Source organism: Mya arenaria, chromosome 5, assembly GCF_026914265.1.
Source record: "Mya arenaria isolate MELC-2E11 chromosome 5, ASM2691426v1".
Taxonomy (NCBI): Eukaryota; Metazoa; Mollusca; class Bivalvia; order Myida; family Myidae; genus Mya; species Mya arenaria.
The window spans coordinates 18,747,611-18,765,075 of record NC_069126.1 but is presented as its reverse complement, the minus strand read 5'-3'; the positions used below and the strand labels follow the sequence as shown (position 1 = coordinate 18,765,075).

The 17,465-nt window shown below is 32.9% G+C and overlaps 1 protein-coding gene across 4 annotated transcripts in view; it reads left to right on the top strand.

Annotated features, from left to right (window-relative positions):
* LOC128234408 (hemicentin-1-like) overlaps window positions 1–17,465 on the top strand; it is a 55,963-nt gene that overhangs the window by 11,613 nt on the left and 26,885 nt on the right. For 2 of the 4 annotated variants that reach the window (XM_052948628.1, XM_052948625.1), the window contains 3 exons: window positions 1,280–1,332; window positions 10,096–10,163; window positions 13,820–14,286. In XM_052948628.1, coding sequence (XP_052804588.1) covers window positions 14,187–14,286 — 100 coding nt within the window. In that variant the 5' untranslated portion in view covers window positions 1,280–1,332; window positions 10,096–10,163; window positions 13,820–14,186. Of the gene's footprint in view, window positions 1–1,279; window positions 1,333–10,095; window positions 10,164–13,151; window positions 13,346–13,819; window positions 14,287–17,465 lie in introns of those variants that run through there. The other 2 variants (XM_052948627.1, XM_052948626.1) reach the window with 2 other exon arrangements.

Below are 17,465 nucleotides of genomic sequence, written 5' to 3'. Positions count from 1 at the left end.
TCAAATTAAAGAATGTCTGTCTTGTTAATTTGTTACAAATTGAGAAAAAAAATAAAAATGACATTTGGAATAGACATTAACTGGATATTAAGTGATATTTGTGGTTTATGGCTGAATTGGCAAATTAAATCATTTTTTTAACTTTGTAAAGTCAAGACTGATTACCGCACATTGTAAAAAAGACCTTGTTAATTGTGATATATGCTGTTGTTATTAGAAATAAGACTTCTCTTTTTTAGTTAATTACTACAGAAATTGTTAATCATATTTCATAATGTAATAAATAGAGAACTGTTAAGGATGACATTCTGTTATAAATTGGAGGTTGTCTTGATGTTATTAACTTAGCTAATCTCATCCAAATGTTTCTGAGGAGTTTGCATACTGCTTACTTCTCAACTGTAATTACAGAGACTGTAATAATTATAATAGAATTTGAGATAGAAGTTAAAACTTTAGTACAATAAAAATTATATTGTTCTCTTTCTTCACATAAAAACTGGTCAGCCCCACATGTATTACAGATGTTACGTTTTCATGTGAACTTGAAATGACCAATCTAAGCGGTCACATATTGCTGACATACTTATAATGACCACATCAGCGCCAGTGCAGGGGGTTAATGATGTGTACATTGTCTGTGTCAATCCTGCAAACAAAAGACAATTCAGGAAATCCATGGAAAGAAAGGAAACCACCTCTGCCCATCATTATAAATCATTTGAGCCAGTAAAAGTAGATTATGCGTACATTGGGCCAGTAAAAGAAGATTCTGGGTACATTGATGATAGTTACCACTGGGCAGATGACATCATTCTTATATTTTATAGCTTCTAAAAGACCAATCAGGGCGAAAAAATTTGTGCACTCTATTTTCGTTACTGGTGTACTTTACAGAGTCGATTGATATATTGGGCCTTGATTTTGGTCCTCTTCTTCATCTACCTCCTCCTCCTCTTCCTCCTCCATCTCTCACCCTCCCCCACCCCTTCACCTCCCCTGACGACAATTCCAACAACTCCAAAGTGTACAGAGAATTGAAACTGATCTGATACTATGGAAACATGGTAGTTTCTCTGCAGCAATCTGCAGGGATGGATATAATAGCCTCATTTAATAAACATACACATAATTATTGTGGCTAATTGCTTTTAATGCACAGGGGGTATTAATGGATAAATAATGATTGCGGATGTCATTTCTGCAAGTTATAAGTACTATTTGCATGATGTTGTTGACAAGGATGGAGGATACATGTGTTGTGCTTGTGTATTTTTAGGAGATATCAACAGACAAGGTGCAAGGCAGTGCTCAGCAGAGTGGACTTCAGAGGTAAACAAAGTGTATACTTAGACTGAAACTTTTGAATGTGTTTAATTCTACAGTGATTGTGCAACAAACTATTACAAAATCAGACTTACTGTGCATGTTGAGGGAAACTGGACAAAATACTCTTGTCCTATTTTTGAATAAGCAGACAAAATCCATGCATGGATTTACTTTGCACTTGTTCTTGCCATTTTCAAAAGTTATTTGACATATTTATTGTATATTGTGTAAAATATATCATTTCTTCTCGGAAATAGCACAATAGATTGTTTAAAAACAAACCAACCTCACATGCGCTCATGCCAAGAACGTAACCCAAGTTACTAGGTTAGAACTAAATGTGCTCACTGTACAGTTACAAGTAAAAGTATTTCTCAGAAATATGAGGGACCATGGTTTTAGAGTCTGTATTGACGGTGATTGGGCTCAGCTTGTTTTGCAACAATTTACACTTGTTAAATACTGTGTAAATGTTAGTTTTGTTTTCGTAAATGTTCTGCATCTATTAGAAAGGTGTGTGGCTATTCTTTGAAAAAACTACCATCCTAGTTGTATTCTTTTGCATAACAAAGAGTATTTTTTACCATAAAATGTTTTTTGGAAATGTCACCACCCTCAAACCCCCAATATAAGTTGGTATTTTGTAAATGTACACTGTGTACTCAGGAAATAGTTTGGCTAATGTTTTACTCATGAGGTAATTGATGTAATCAATCATTTGTCAGAAATTGAGAAAGATTGAAATGCTTGGAAAATTTGTTTAATGTTTTGTCAAAGTAAGTAATTAAAATATTTAATATTTCCAAGAAGATTTAGGTTTAGACATAGCAGAAATCATTACATTTGTTAACTTTTAACTACGTTAGCTTTAACATGAATAATTTGAAATAATTTGAAATGTTATACTTGTATATAATTATCATAGTTTGTGTAACTGACTAAGCTCAGATCAATCAAAGGTTGACATGTCCGTGCAGTTAGTGTTCAATACTTTCTCGGCACATCATCGTATAGTAATGAACCCTCAGGCTGTGATCAGTATTGAAAACAAACTCCTGTGATCACCTAGTATTTCAATGACTGTTTTATATGACACATTTGTTTTGCAAAAAAGAAAAATGTTTATTCGATTATGTCTTATTTTTGAAAAATGAAAATATCAACTTTATGCATTTGTGACCATTAAATTTGAAACTGTTAGCTGTTTCAACTGCCATTTTGGCTGAATTTTGGACCTTGAGTTGTCTGGGAAAAATCTTGGATGATTCTAGACATTAGTTGATATTATGAAGGACTTCCATGATTTCATATTTCACGTGCCATTTTCATACCTCAACATGTTGAACAACAGTCAAACTGTTGTAAAAGTTGTTTCTCAATGTATGACCGTCAGGACACGAACTTTTATCCATGTGTTTTTGCGGACAGGTTACTAATTACCATGATTATTATAGCCGTTAACACTTGACCATGGCTGGTATACATTGAATGGCCTTGTTTGTCATCATAGCTGTGAACATTTGTCACTGTATCACGGCTTGTTTCCGTAGTTTTACACGATGTCCTTGCAAAGAGATATCAAAACTTTAATTATTATTTAAGGGCGTAGGGATATCATAAAACAAGTTTTTTATGGTCAGAGTTTTTACGAGGGCTTGCATACAATGGATAATATTGATGGTTTGCTTGGGGGTCAAGATTCGTCAAGTCCAAATGTCGTGTAGTTGTTGATGACCTTACTGGCTGTAAGGTTAGAATCTTGAAGATTTTTAAACATAATCTGCTTTGATTTGAAGGTGAATTGACATTAAGAATTCCTAGGTATTCATTGGTTAATTATATCATTGGTATTAGTGCATTCTTGTCATGTTTGCATCCCACAACCCCGCTCCAAAAAAAACTGGAGAAAAAAAGCAATTAGTGGAAGCCTTAAGCAGATAATAATTAAAGTGTTGTGCAACAAATTTCAAATTATGAAATGCAGAAAGTTAACATCATTAATACAGTCCGTAACAATTATTTAAAACCAATAATGAATTAAATGTAATGGGGCTGTCTTAAAATTTAACAATTGTCCCCTTATCTAGTTTACAATATTATAAAATTTCCTTCAACTTAACCTGTACATGTATTTGTTTGGTAAACTTTAGGAGATATGAATAACAACCAGTAACAATTGTTTGGATGATATAATATCTTTGATGACTGATGTGTATTATCTTACTTTATCAAAGAGATGACCCCAATTATCTCCCTTTTATCAGGTCCACTTTCAACTGTTCCAAGTGAACTGGCCCAAATTTCCACTTATCAATGTTTAATTATCAATTAAATATGAGTTATAATTGTATGAGCTCATCGTGAATGGTTATCTTATACCATAAAAGGAAGATTACTTATGTTTACCTTCTGCGTTTGATCCTGAGAAAAACTGACTGTCAATTATACCATTGTACTAAGAATGAAATGGACATTATTATAATTTGCTGAAAGGGTAACTTTGGAATACTGTTTATAAAATTGTTAGAACTACACATGGATTTATACAATACCAGTGTCTAGTTTGGGATGTCTTTTATGGTAAGTATAAACGCTGTTTTAAGGTGTATTGTCTGATGTTTGGTATTCTTTAAATACTTCAAAACATATGGTAGATGCATTTTATATGTTGCTTAGACAGCCTCATTGCTATTTATGTTATATTAATCTCAAAGAAGTTTTGTCCTATAATATGGTATTGTTTTTCCATCTTCCACCCTTTGAACAGAATTCTGAAGTCACATACACCCCAATAGTACAACAGAATTCTTTGGAAGATATAATAATGGTCATTTCCAGAAATTAATATCTTTTACTTGACCACTCACCTGTAGTGTAATGTATCATCCATCTCAGCATCTGTCTAAACAGTCAGTGGCAGTTTGTTTACAGTCTTCCATGTCCAGCCCTCATGGGTTGTCCAGAAAACACTTGAGTACTGTCAGAATGCTGTAAAACATGGGGGCTTGATGGGTTTTGTGGATTCTGGGTGGTCAGTAGTCTATTTGACATATCATTTTGTGGATACTGCTTATCCACTGGAAGGATTGCATTATCTGAAAATTATCCTATTTTTTTATTTCACCTGCAAAATGTTTGGACCTAGTGGTCAGTAAATAGATGGGAAGTAGAGATAGTGATTTATTTTCTTACAATGCACCTAATTTGTAATAATATGAAAAAAGATTCAATGTAGTGGCCAATGATTCCACAAATCTATAATATAAGAGTTTGTTGGAGTGGTATATTTGGTAGGTATGTGTGAGCCTGAGTGTGTCTGGCTTGATTGTGTCTCAAAGCAGGCTTACAATAACTGATGGGACAGGCCCACACTCCCGCCCACCCTCCAACTGTGCATTGGAAATATTTCATCAAAATTCCAAGATTAAAAAAAAAACCTCTGTATGATTCAGCTGCTTGCATAATATAACAGACTGGTTCAGGTGTTATAATGCAGACTGGTTCAGGTCAATGATATTAAAGTTGAATTTTATTACAGTCTGGAAATAATGTAAACCTTTTTGTCACAGTTAACTTCAGACCATCATCAAACACAAGTTTGTCCACAAGACAGTATTGGAAGAATTTATTTAATCAGATAGGAGCCATAAATGCTTTTGAGGAAGCATTTGTGCCCATAAACACCACTAAACTTTATGACAACAGGTGTAATTAACCGTCATAAACCCATGTAACACCGTGTAACAAGTTTGGTAAGGATCAAACAAGGGTCGCTAAAATGGATGACTTCAAATGGTCCACTTATAGATTTTGCACATGGATGTGAACACAGCTGGTTGGAAACATACCAAATTACAGGAACACAGCAATAAAATTGAACTGTTACAAAGTCACTTTCCGTTATATTTCTCTTACACAAACATGACACAATTCTGTCAAGTCATGGAAAGTAAGATATGAAGAATGTAAAAAATGTTGAAGTTGAAATGTACTTTTCCTTTTGAAGTTGTTAGAACTTCCTTTGCAGAGATTGTATGACGCTGAATTGTATTATGAATGAACAATACATAGAAGTAAAAAGAGTATGATAAATAAACTCTGGCAATTTCCATTCATTTCTTTGTCAAATATGATATAAGTTTTGATAACATGGCATCATGATGAAGTCAAAATGAAATAATCCATAAACAGGGCTTATCAGCATCAGCAACTGTTGACTGTGGTAGAACATGAGATCTCTCGCCCAATATACCAATGTCCCTCCTCAGTCCTATCTTACCCATATCGTGTTCTATCACACCTTACAGGAGTTTAAATGGGATCTCTCATGTTTTATTTCAACATTGCGGGCTACTGGCTGCCTGGTTTGTGTCCTTGTGTTTGTCAGCAATTAAAGTGGTCACATGTTAAGTGTGAAAATGGATTTCATTTCAAGAATACTTGGAAACCTCCTCTACCAAAACTATGTTTCTCAGTTAGACTAATACACTTAAAATGATAGTCTGAGAGGGATATACTGAGGCACACAGACAAAAAAGCAACAACAAAAAAGACAGACAAAAAACAATGTGCAGTGTCATTAAAATATTTTGTTAGTTTTTGAAATATTTTGAAATATTTTTTCTGAAAGGGTTTAAAAGTTTTCGGGTGATGCTGACAGGATTCTTCTGTGTGTAAACTACACCTCATCAAAGAGACATTAATTGTTTGTCTGAGGAAATAATACCCCAAAGGACAACATTTACAGACATTTAACAATAAAACAATAAATGTTTATGATGCTTTTCTAGTGTACGAAGGTAAATAAAGATCCCCATAGCATGTTTCAGCACGTATTTGACAAAAGAATCATTGTAAAATTCCCACAGACATCTTGACTAGAGAAGTATAGACTTATTTCCTTTTCATGAAATGACATGGGCTAAACTGTATTCAGATATATATCATGATAACGCAGTCACTATTTTACAGTTTTGACTGAATTGTTTGAATTGCATGACCAACAATTTTAAGAATTGAAGTGAACTCAAATACAGAGAGAACCAGAACACAAATTGACTTTAAATTTAACTTAAAAGGCAAATATCATTAGTTTTGTTAAAGGTTGTTGAATGTTAATGGGAGACAATACCAAACTATAACTGGAATAATAGCAGTAACTGGAAAATAGGCCCAACTGTTATTGGAATAATAGCAGTATCTGGAAAATAGGCCCAACAGTTATTGGAATAATAGCAGTAACTGGAAAATAGGCTCAACTGTTATTGGAATAATAGCAATATCTGGGAAAAGTAACTGGAAAATAGGCTCAACTGTTATTGGAATAATAGCAATATCTGGGAAATAGGCTCAACTGCTACTGGAAAATAGGCCCAACTGTTATTGGAATAATAGCAGTATCTGGAAAATAGGCTCAATTGCTACTGGAAAATAGGCCCAACTGTTATTGGAATAATAGCATCTACTGGAAAAAAACCCAGCTGTTACTGGAAAAATAGCAGTAACTGGAAAATAGGGCCAACTGTTATTGGAATAATAGCAGTAACTGGAAAATAGGCTCAACTGCTACTGGAAAATAGGCCCAACTGTTATTGGAATAATAGCATCTACTGGAAAAAAACCCCCAGCTGTTACTGGAAAAATAGCAGTAACTGGAAAATAGGCCCAACTGTTACTGGAAAATAAGCCCACTCGCTGCAGTTGCTGGAATACAATAGCAGTAACTTTAAAATATGCCCAACTGTTACTGGAATAAAAGCAGTAACTCAAGATATGCCCAACTGTTACTGGAATAAAAGCAGTAACTGGAAGATATGCCCAACTGTTACTGGAATAAAAGCAGTAACTGGAAGATATGCCCAACTGTTTATGGAATACTTGCAATAAATGGAAACAAGGTCCAACTGGATTCTACAAATGTTGCTGGAATAATACCAGTGATCAGAAAGGAGGTCCAACTGTTACTGCAATAATGACAGTAACTGGAAACGCAATAGTTACTGGTATTATTGCAGGTACTGTAAAACAAGGCCTGAATCAACAGTTACTGGAATTATTGCAGGATTTGGAAACATTGTGTACATTGTTTCTATTAAGTACTGTGGTATAACCTCTACCATTTCGCTGAACATGATAGCACAGGAAATATTTACAAGCTTTCAATCTTTAACAAACATTTTTGCTCTTGAAAAACTAAAGGACTGTTGGGGTCAAGAAGATGTTTGTTTGTATTCAAGATAAGTTAAACTGTTGAAGCCATATCTTTTTATAGTGAAGTGGGGCCTAAAGGTCAAAATGTTAATAAATATTTTTTGAAACAATAGCTTGTTGTTCACATTTAAGTGATCTTGAAAATATGGAACTGATAACAGGTGATTATTAAAACCACTGCTTTCACATGCTTGTGGAAGGGGTCTGGGTGTATTTTAGGGGGGATCTGGGTAGAAGAAGCAGTGGAATTCTTTTATATATAGCCACACGCTGGGACCACTTAGTATTCAGATGAAAACTGGAACATTTTGTTTCTGTCTTCTTGAAATGTAGGACATTATTTCAACATTTAGATTGCTTTATTCATTTGTTCTGTTTCAACAAAGAAAAAGCATTTTTGTTTTCCTCTATCAAAATGTGTGTGATGGTTGTGTATTTTTTGTAAAATATTATAGTGGGATATAACCGTTGCGTTGATTTAGTGTGGATTAAACTATAGTTGAACTATGTGTGCAATATCCAGGAACGGATGAGTATTTTGAGCTTCAGAGTTATTAAAATCAGTAGCAACAAGCTTACGATCTTCACATGAAAGACTTAGGTGCAAATCCCACGCTCGTTTATGAGGTCTCAAGAGATTTACTGAGTTTTCAAGAAGTTGTGAAATCTTATGTAAGATGTGTGCCTTTTCAACTTAGTAATAAATTGAGAACCTATTGCTCATATTAATCTTGATCTCACCATGGGTAGTTTTTCTATCTCTAAAGTTTTTTTCACACTTCTGCAAGTGTAATATTTCTACTTAAAACGACAAAGTTACTACCCTTAGCTTAACTGATAGTTTTACAAGTTTTAGAGTTGAAAATGTTTATTTGCAAAATCAAATCAAAATTTCCGAATCTGACCAATATAGCAAGCTATTCCAACTTATCAGAAATACTCAAAATCAAATCATACAATATGTATGTTGATTAGATGATTTTATGATGAATAATACCAGTTAACGGGATTGATTTTGTAAATTGAATATGAAATAATTCAGTTGCTGCTGCAATTTGAGAGAGCTGTGATGCATGGGTATCATTTGTGAGGGCGCAAACACAGAATCTTTATGAAATAGTTGTCTTCCCCTTGTTTTGTAACTTGGGCTACAGTGGGCATGGACCATGGTCAGTTTATTGAAGTGACAATTGTCACAATGAGGGGTCTAGTTAGATGGCTAGAAAGGAGAGACTAGATAAAGTAATTTATTGTCCACACCTTTATTACACAGCCTTGCAATATATGGCTGGACTGTACAATTAAGGCAATTAAATACCACAATAAATTGGCTAGACTTTCTATTCTCATAGATAGACATTTATTGCTTGCTGGTTTTACAGTTTTGTTGAAAAATCATTGAAAAAATGACAGAATTGTACTGTATACATATGTTTATTTAAACATCTCCATCCATACTTGTATTGTATAAAACAAAATTGTGATTTTTGTTGTGGATTTAGTTTCTTAATAAAATTTGTTACCATGGATAACATTTCCATTAAGATTCAGTTTTATAAGATGCATCCAAATTTAGTGAGATTTGAGGGCAAAACTTCCCAACTATGATCACAGTGACAGTAGGAGTTGTATATACCTATATGGACAAGTGTGATTTATTTGATACAGACGGGATAAAAAGAAAGCCTCCTTACGATTTATCATGTTGGATATTAAATTTTATTTTAATTGTAGCCAGAAGAGTTTCCATTTATCATTTTGCCTCTTGGATGATCTAAATAATGCTCTGCTTTTACAAATATGAACTATAATATATTTATAGTTAGATATTATCACAATTGAAATTCATGATGTATCATGCTGTTGTAGTAGTCAAGATTTAATCATTTTTGAAAGCATTTTCCAAGAGGCAGTGATTTGCTTTTTCTATTCTTTTTTTTTCCAAAAATTGTAATCTGGTGATTCACATAGTCGGGGATATGTTGACACAGTGGTGAATTTGTAACTATAATGACAGACTTTATAATTTGTGGTTCCAGCGCCTGCCATATGATACACTGTGGTTTCACTTTGAAAAGGTTATTAAAACTGATTTCATTCAAATCGCCCATAATTTAAATGCTAGGAAATGTCATTAGGTACAAGTGTTGAATCAATATTAGGGTGTTTAGGGTCATTTTTAAGTGATTTTCTAGTCACCAATAGCCTTATAGTGTGGTATATGATATATCTGAAATTTTGGCCATCAGAAATGCCCCTCAGGTGCCTATATAAAAGCTGTTTTAATCATCAGGGCCCAGAGTTTATATTAGAAGGGTCAGAGTTTGGTTTACAATAACATGGGATAGGAACCATGAAGTGAACAGTAATGGGAGTTTCTGAGTTCATGTTGATATTTCTTGGACATTAATGCTGGTCAGTAGCAGTGAGTGGTCAGTGCTGGTCAGTGGGGGTGATACTTGTGGAACACTTTGATGTATTCATTTAATCCCTGAGGCTAATTTCTTTCTTTTATTGGGATACAGTTTAATAAAGATTGTGTTTTAATACTTTCAGAAGCTGGTAGTGTGGAGGACATTGGTGAATTTGACAAAACAAGTGGAATATTTTCAACACATCTTTTGGTAAGTATAGAAAATATATGAATTCTTGCCCTATGCTTTGGGGTACCTTAAATGAAATATTTTTATATGAATTACAAGAAATTGATGGATACTTATGGACAGCATAAATTTTCTCTCTCAAGTCAGCACCTGGTGTCTGAGCGCTGCAAATATCCATGGTTATGTATTATTTTTAGAAAGTGTTTATATTCCTTCACATTTTTCTCCCAGTATCAAGTAATTTTATCAAGAATATACGAAGTAGCTTTTAAGAAAACCCGAAAAAAGCTCTTTAACTTCAACTGTAGCATTTGTTAATGAAGTCAATTAATCACTGGTTGCCTATGGGAAGTCTGCAATGATAACATCGACTGCACTGCAGCAACTTTTTTTAATGACGTCTTATCTTGGCCAACGGATTTCCACAGTCACGGGGCGTTGAAAGAAAAAATACATCCATATGGAAAGAACAATTATTTTACAGATATGAATGCAAAGACATTGTATTTTATTGCACCACATTGTGAAAATGATGATAAACAGAGAGTCTGTTATTTGACAGATTTTTCATGTACATTTTATTTTACTTGGTGCATTTAAGTATTTAAGGTGTCTGTTGTACACAAGCTTTTCGTTTAATCGTACATGACATGGCTTTAATATTTTGGATGCTTGGTGACGTACCCCTTATAATTTTGGTTTTCATTTGAAAGGTATCGCTTACTGATTACTCAGTAATATATAAAAAAGTGCAGTTTTTAAGAAAAAGCATAGCTTTATAGACAAAAAAACCCCATAGCTTTAGCGAAGCTTTTGTAAAAAGGCTCAGCTTTTGCTAAGCTTTTTTTAAAATCACAGCTTTTGCTAAAGCCTTTTTAAAAAAGTGTTGCTTAAGGCACAGTTTTTTTAAAAGCATAGCTGCACTTAATATTTTTGCCACTTAGAAGTATGTAAAGTTATTGACCCAATTTTTTTCATAGATAAAGTTATTGGTAGTTAATATTTTTGTTCCTTGATTCAACTGTTTACATCAGATGTGAAATATCCCATTTTCCAATCTTTCAAGGAAGAAAAAGCAAGTTTGTTATATATTGTTTGGCTTGATTCTAAAAAATTCTTTCTTTACTTATAAAACCCTTTCAAAAGATACAAAAATAATATGTGGTCATCACTGGGCACCAAAGATATACACTATTGTTCATCAAATACCTTAAGATTTTTTTATTATTTAATATGCACAAATATTTCCTTTGATCAAAATAAACTATTACTTAATCTTAGTTGACTTTATATAGTTTTCTGGTATCTCAAAAGAAAAAAATACCATCCTCTTGAAGAAATATTTATCAGTAACCAAAATGATATGAACAGCCGCCCTTGAGTTTCTAAGAAAATATAAAATTCCTTGGAAAATATATGAGATTGAAGCGCGATTGTAACATTAATGAACTCCTGAAGCGTCGTATTTGAATGATGAAACTATGGGCGCGGAATTTGGATTAATGCGATAACTTCGGTAAATAAAGTTTATGCAATAAATTGGTTTTTGCATTGGAATTATCGTTTGATCCATTTAAAGGACCCACTTCAGATACATTCCTAGTTTTGGATAGAATTTTAGTTACTTTAGTTAATTAAATTGTGCTTAAATGAAGTCAGTGATTGAATATAATCTACTTTAAAAATGTTAGGTTACTTGAAATACTTAATAAATCAAAAAAACTAATTTTTCAGGGTTGTATTTTTATAGGGTGCATCTTTGAAGATATAAGTCAAGATCAAAGAAAGAATTTTTTGGGGGCTTATGGAGGTGTTAATCCTGGAGATTATAGTTCAAATGCACTGTTGATGGTACAGATTAAAGCGCTTTTTGGCACTGAATTTATGAATGCTGCATAATTTGGTGAAGAGTCATTTAAAATTACCTTTTTCAAACATGAATTCTTTTTGAAAATCACAAAAAAAACACTTAAAAACTTATAATGGTTTGCCAATTTACAGTAATACAAATTATATTCACATAATTATGTTTCTTGGGAGCACTTTTGTTTCCAATTTGTGGCAAATTAAACGATAGAAATGAGTATTTTGCTTAGGGTTTTTGTTCCATTATAAAACCGGCAAAGCCATATGACACTGTTGTTCATAAACTGGGCAAAAATCACTCTGTTTTGATTGTGATAAGTTTTCAAGATAATAAGATGCTTTCTCCAGATTTGCATGACAAATCAGGCTCATCAGTTGTCCCATGGGTGGGTGGGGGATGTTGGTATTATGTGAGCCAACTGTAAAATTACATCACATTCTCCCCTTCCTTCATCATTATGAGGTACAGGGGGGTGTTGGTTGACAGACAGGGCAAGAAATAACAATGACCATCAGGGATTTGTGCAACTGGTGCCTTTTGTTTCATGTTCTTTGGGGCTGTCAATTAGAAACAATGTGTAAAGTGATCTCCAATGGTTTTCACAGATTGTATCCTGAAGCTCATGCTATTTTTAAGAAGTCTAAAGCTAAGCCTGTTTCATTACATTTAATCATTGCTAGTATTTAATACTTCATTATAAACTTTCATGAAGTTATGATACTATTAATTTAGTTGACAATAATTTCTGTAATTGGAAACAAAGAATTTCCAAGAAGATAATTTATTGTATTCGCAAACTACCACATTAAATATGTCGAAAATTTGGTTGTTTCTACAGAATGTTCCATGATGGAAATATGTGATGGCTATCTTAATATCATAATTACTAAATGTAGAGTATGGAAAACGCATTAATTCTGCAAATGAAAAAAAAGGTCTGAATGCTTATTTTTAGATAAAAATGATAAGACAGGGCGGCATTGCTCAAAATTATCTGTAAAACATATAGAAGCGGTAATCAGTGTGTTTTATCTATGAGATTTTTGATGATATCTTTTTATGGAGATTTTATATCAGTTTGAAGTGGCTTTTTGAAAGGCTCCAGTCAAATGGATATAGCCAGTTGCTTGGTGCTTTACTCTGTCTGCAAGCTCACATTATAAGACTTCAGGAAACAGTTTAGATCTATGTTAAAAACAAAATTACCGTAATTGTTTTTAATGGGACTCTCTGTGTAACAGTAAATTTCTTTGTGTTGATATTATTTTTTTGGTATTTATTTAAAACATTTGGATATTTACCATTTAAGAATTAATTACATTATTCCTTTCAAAAGGTAAAGGCATGTGTAATGGAATAATATTTAAATGTATGAAAAATAGTGTTAAAAGGACATTCAAGCAAAATTTAAAAAGTAGATATTAAATAAGTGGAAAGCTATTATGGAGGTTTATGTTTAAAAGAGTTCATTTTTGTGTGATTTGAATAGTACAAGGGTTGGTTAGAGTAAACTATATTATGCATTTAAGTATAACTAGTTATATATTTGTGTGCTTTTATTGTTTTATTTTCTACATAACATAGTTTAAGAAGGTGTGAGGTCCATCTTTATTGGTGGTCTATATAAGTGGCAAGGTGTTCAGAAGTGGGTGTCAGTCACTGGCTGCCAGTAAATTAGTGTTCTGTGACCCACAAAGTGCTTCTTTATTAGTCAATTAGCACCCCTGCTGGGCAGAGCCCTTATGTTATATAGCATGTACAGTTTTATTGCAGCTCTTTCTAAATATAAGTGTGTCTGTGTTTATTACAGGTGCAAGGGTGTATTGGCATCTAGTTTGGAGACCAGTAGCAAACTGTCAACACCCCCATTAACGACCATCGCAACTTTTACGGGAATTCTACCTGCTACTGTAAAAGGGAAACAGATCTACTGAAGGTGGAGTACAGAAAAGACCAAGCCCGCGAGTAATGAAGCTGGAACTCGGAAAAAGTGAAAATTTATATTTGGATACATCGTGCCTTAAAGTGCCTTTTGGATTTTAAGTGGGAAAAAACATTTTTCCTGGAATAAAGGATTAATTACAACTCGTGGAAAATATAAACGTAATATAATGAGAACTCGCAAATAAAAAGGAATATTTTATAGTTATGAGGGACGTGTTAGAGTTGTCATAGCAATGTGTCTACAAGCTCATGGGAAAGGAGCGTTTGATCTCGACTTACGAACTCGTGTAAAATGTCTGTTTACACTTGCATTGTTGTGGACCGCTGTCAAAGGTAACTATAGATGTTTTCTCTCACCAAAAAAAATACAATTAAATCAAAAAAATAAAAACCAAAACATTCAACCATTGTTGTGCGCCAACATCATAATATTTATAACTAATGTGTATTTAAGAAAAAATTCACCAACATTAAAACATTATATAGCTGACAAAACGTGAAACTGAAAAGTTATTTAAGACATAGCGCAACATTTGCAATATTTTTTTCTGCCTAAAACTTGTTTTTTTTTCAGTAATGTTCATGTACTGAGTTTGGATAGGAAAAATCAGAAAAAAGTCTCAAACATGATATCCTTCAGCAGCATTATTTCTATGGATAATATCATATTATTTTTGGTTTGGGCGTTCACATCGTTCAAGTCTATGATTATGACCGATGTGCAACTTGATAAAATCAGGAACCGTAGTTAATGCCAACATGCACTTTATATCAAAGAAATAAAACATGGCTTTCCTGCATATTTCATCCCTTACTTTCGAAGAATGAAGAAAAGCCTTCATTATTTCCGCTCAGCAGACCAAACAATTAGCCCCTGTTTCAGTGTGAGATAATTGTGCGTTAATTGATGTCTACTTTTATCATGAAAATGTATGACATATATACAGCTGTACAGTAATACCTTTGTTTTTGCTGGAAAATTCACATGAGTAATATTTTTTATTTAAATACATTTTGTTAAAAATCTAAGCTTCTGTTTGATAAAACCACTGAAACAAAATGTATTTTCTTATAAAGAAAATTCTTGTGGCTTTTTTGAAATTTTGTCTGAAAATTCTAATCTTGAGTTAAAAGGGGATTGAGAATGATTTCTAGATTTTAAACAGTTGCTTGGTACTTGAGGTGTAAATTAGATTCTTTTTTCTCTTGCCAAACACTTGGAAGTCATTATATAACAGAGGTTTGAGCACATTTCAACATTACTGTAAGTTTTTAAAGTTAGGGCGTATTTGAAGGTATCTTCAATTTCTTAAGTTGGTTGTCTTAATTGTAATTTAGGGCTAGTATCCTTTCCAAACTATCTGTGATCCATTGAGAGCAGTAATTGCCCCTTAAACATTTGATTCTATTGTCCAGTTTTCAAAGGTCTTTGATAGTTATTGGCCTATAAACCTTGGTTACCTAAGCTTGTAGAAACATTAAGATTTTGGTCAATTTTATGGTCTGTGCAAAATCACTTCTTAATTGAAATAGATAGCACTGGTGTGTCAAAAACTTGAAGAATAATGGAATAAATGCTGTCCTGTGCCACTAAGATGACCACTTTGGTCAATTATGAAAAAGAAGTAGTAGGGTTAGCTGTTAATCCGATGTGCTATCATGTGCATTTGTGTGGCCAGCTAGTTTGATGGGGCATGCAAATGGTCAGTGTGAAGAGGCCACAAGCCTTTTTTGCTAGCAATATGTTTGTAAAAGCACCAATAAATAAATGTTGTTACCCTATCAGATGAAACAGGAAGATGCACTTGAGGTTGTATAACCACTGTTCTTTTGAAGATTTGGTTGTTTAATACATTTGTTTATTTCCGATAATGATTTCTGCTAAACATGAACAAGTTAAGGTTGATATAATGTACCTATTGATTATGTTAGCTGAAATTGTAAACTAAAGGATTTTACGCCCCTTAATTTTGCATTTTGCTCGTAAACTGATGAAGTATCTTTAAGAGGGACAGTTGTAAATACTTCAATTTTTACCTCTTAGTTTCAAGTGATACATTTATGTTTTTAAAAAAAAAAACAGATCAAAGTATTGTCATTGCACTAGTGCTGTTGTCAAATTGAACATCGGCAATTATGCCAATACTATACTTTGGCCATAGCTCAACACTGGTTTCAAGATATTCTCATGCAACTTAGTACTCGTGTTGTTAATGATGACAATTAATACACAAAGCACAATACTAGTGCATAATAAAATATCATGTTCTTCAGATGACATAGGTCTTTGTGTAGCAAGGCCCATAACTCTGGCTTGAATTGTTGTGATGGCCCTTCACAGAAAAAATTTGGCATGTGAGCTGTTGTGGTGCTCTTGTGCTATTTTGAATCTATGTTGGCTTCTTGATTCCACTGTATTTGCTAAAGGTTCGGGTTGTTATGAAATAATTGCAGGGATAACTTCTTAAATGGCGGCCATTATGTTATTGTAAATATTTGTCCATGTTATTAGACACATTCGGCATTTTTAAGCCAGAAATGTTAAGAATAATGGGAAGGGATCGCTGTTATGACTAAAACAAATATTGAAAAGCACAATTTCAATGATATAAATGAACATGTATAATGTCATAAAAGGCGAATAAAAATTTCACAGTTTATATATACATTTAGGATAGGTATGTTTATTTTTTCACAAAGACCCTTATAAAGAGATCAAAAGTTAATGTATCGGATGTAAACTTTGAAACAGTTTTTCTTCCTATGTTTAACTTACAGATCAGCATATTCATTAAAATTACTTTATTTAATGTTAATTGTTGTAAATACATTCTTGTAAACAATGTTTTGTGTATTTTTTCCATGAACAATATTTATTTTGAAATTTCAATTTCTGTTCATAAACATTTACATACCATAATTGTAACATATTCTGAATAGTTTAAACTTATTGTATAACATTTTTATCTTTTGTACAAAAATCTTGATAAACACAAGACTTCTATTTCAAAAATTACCATCAAAAAAAAGTTCCCTCAATTTAGAGCAGCCCATCCATAATCAATGATAAAGTATGTGGTTTTCGGCAAAGATGCCAATTTTTCTTTTTTCAGCGGATTTCATCTTTTTTGGCCACAAAGCCAAAAAAATTAAATTGCTACCTTTTATCTGATCTGAACAAAAAATAATTTAAGCATGATGGGGATACTCATATTTCATACTAATTTCCTCTTTTTTTTTTACAAATTTATGTAGGCATCCCTGTTTCGGCCCTTTTCCTGTTTTTTTTGCTAACAAAGTAGAGAAAGTGTTGTATTCTTATTTTGCCCATTGGCTAAAGAAAATTTCAGCCAAATCTGTAGAACAAAAAAATATTTCTAGTCTTTTTTCTAATTTGTAACACTTGCATGCAAGAAATTCCAATTAGAAAGACAAAGGTCATTTCCTAAAAAAAAAATGCTCAGGTGTTTTTGTGAAATTTTCAAAAAAATATCCATCAGAAAGACCTTGCA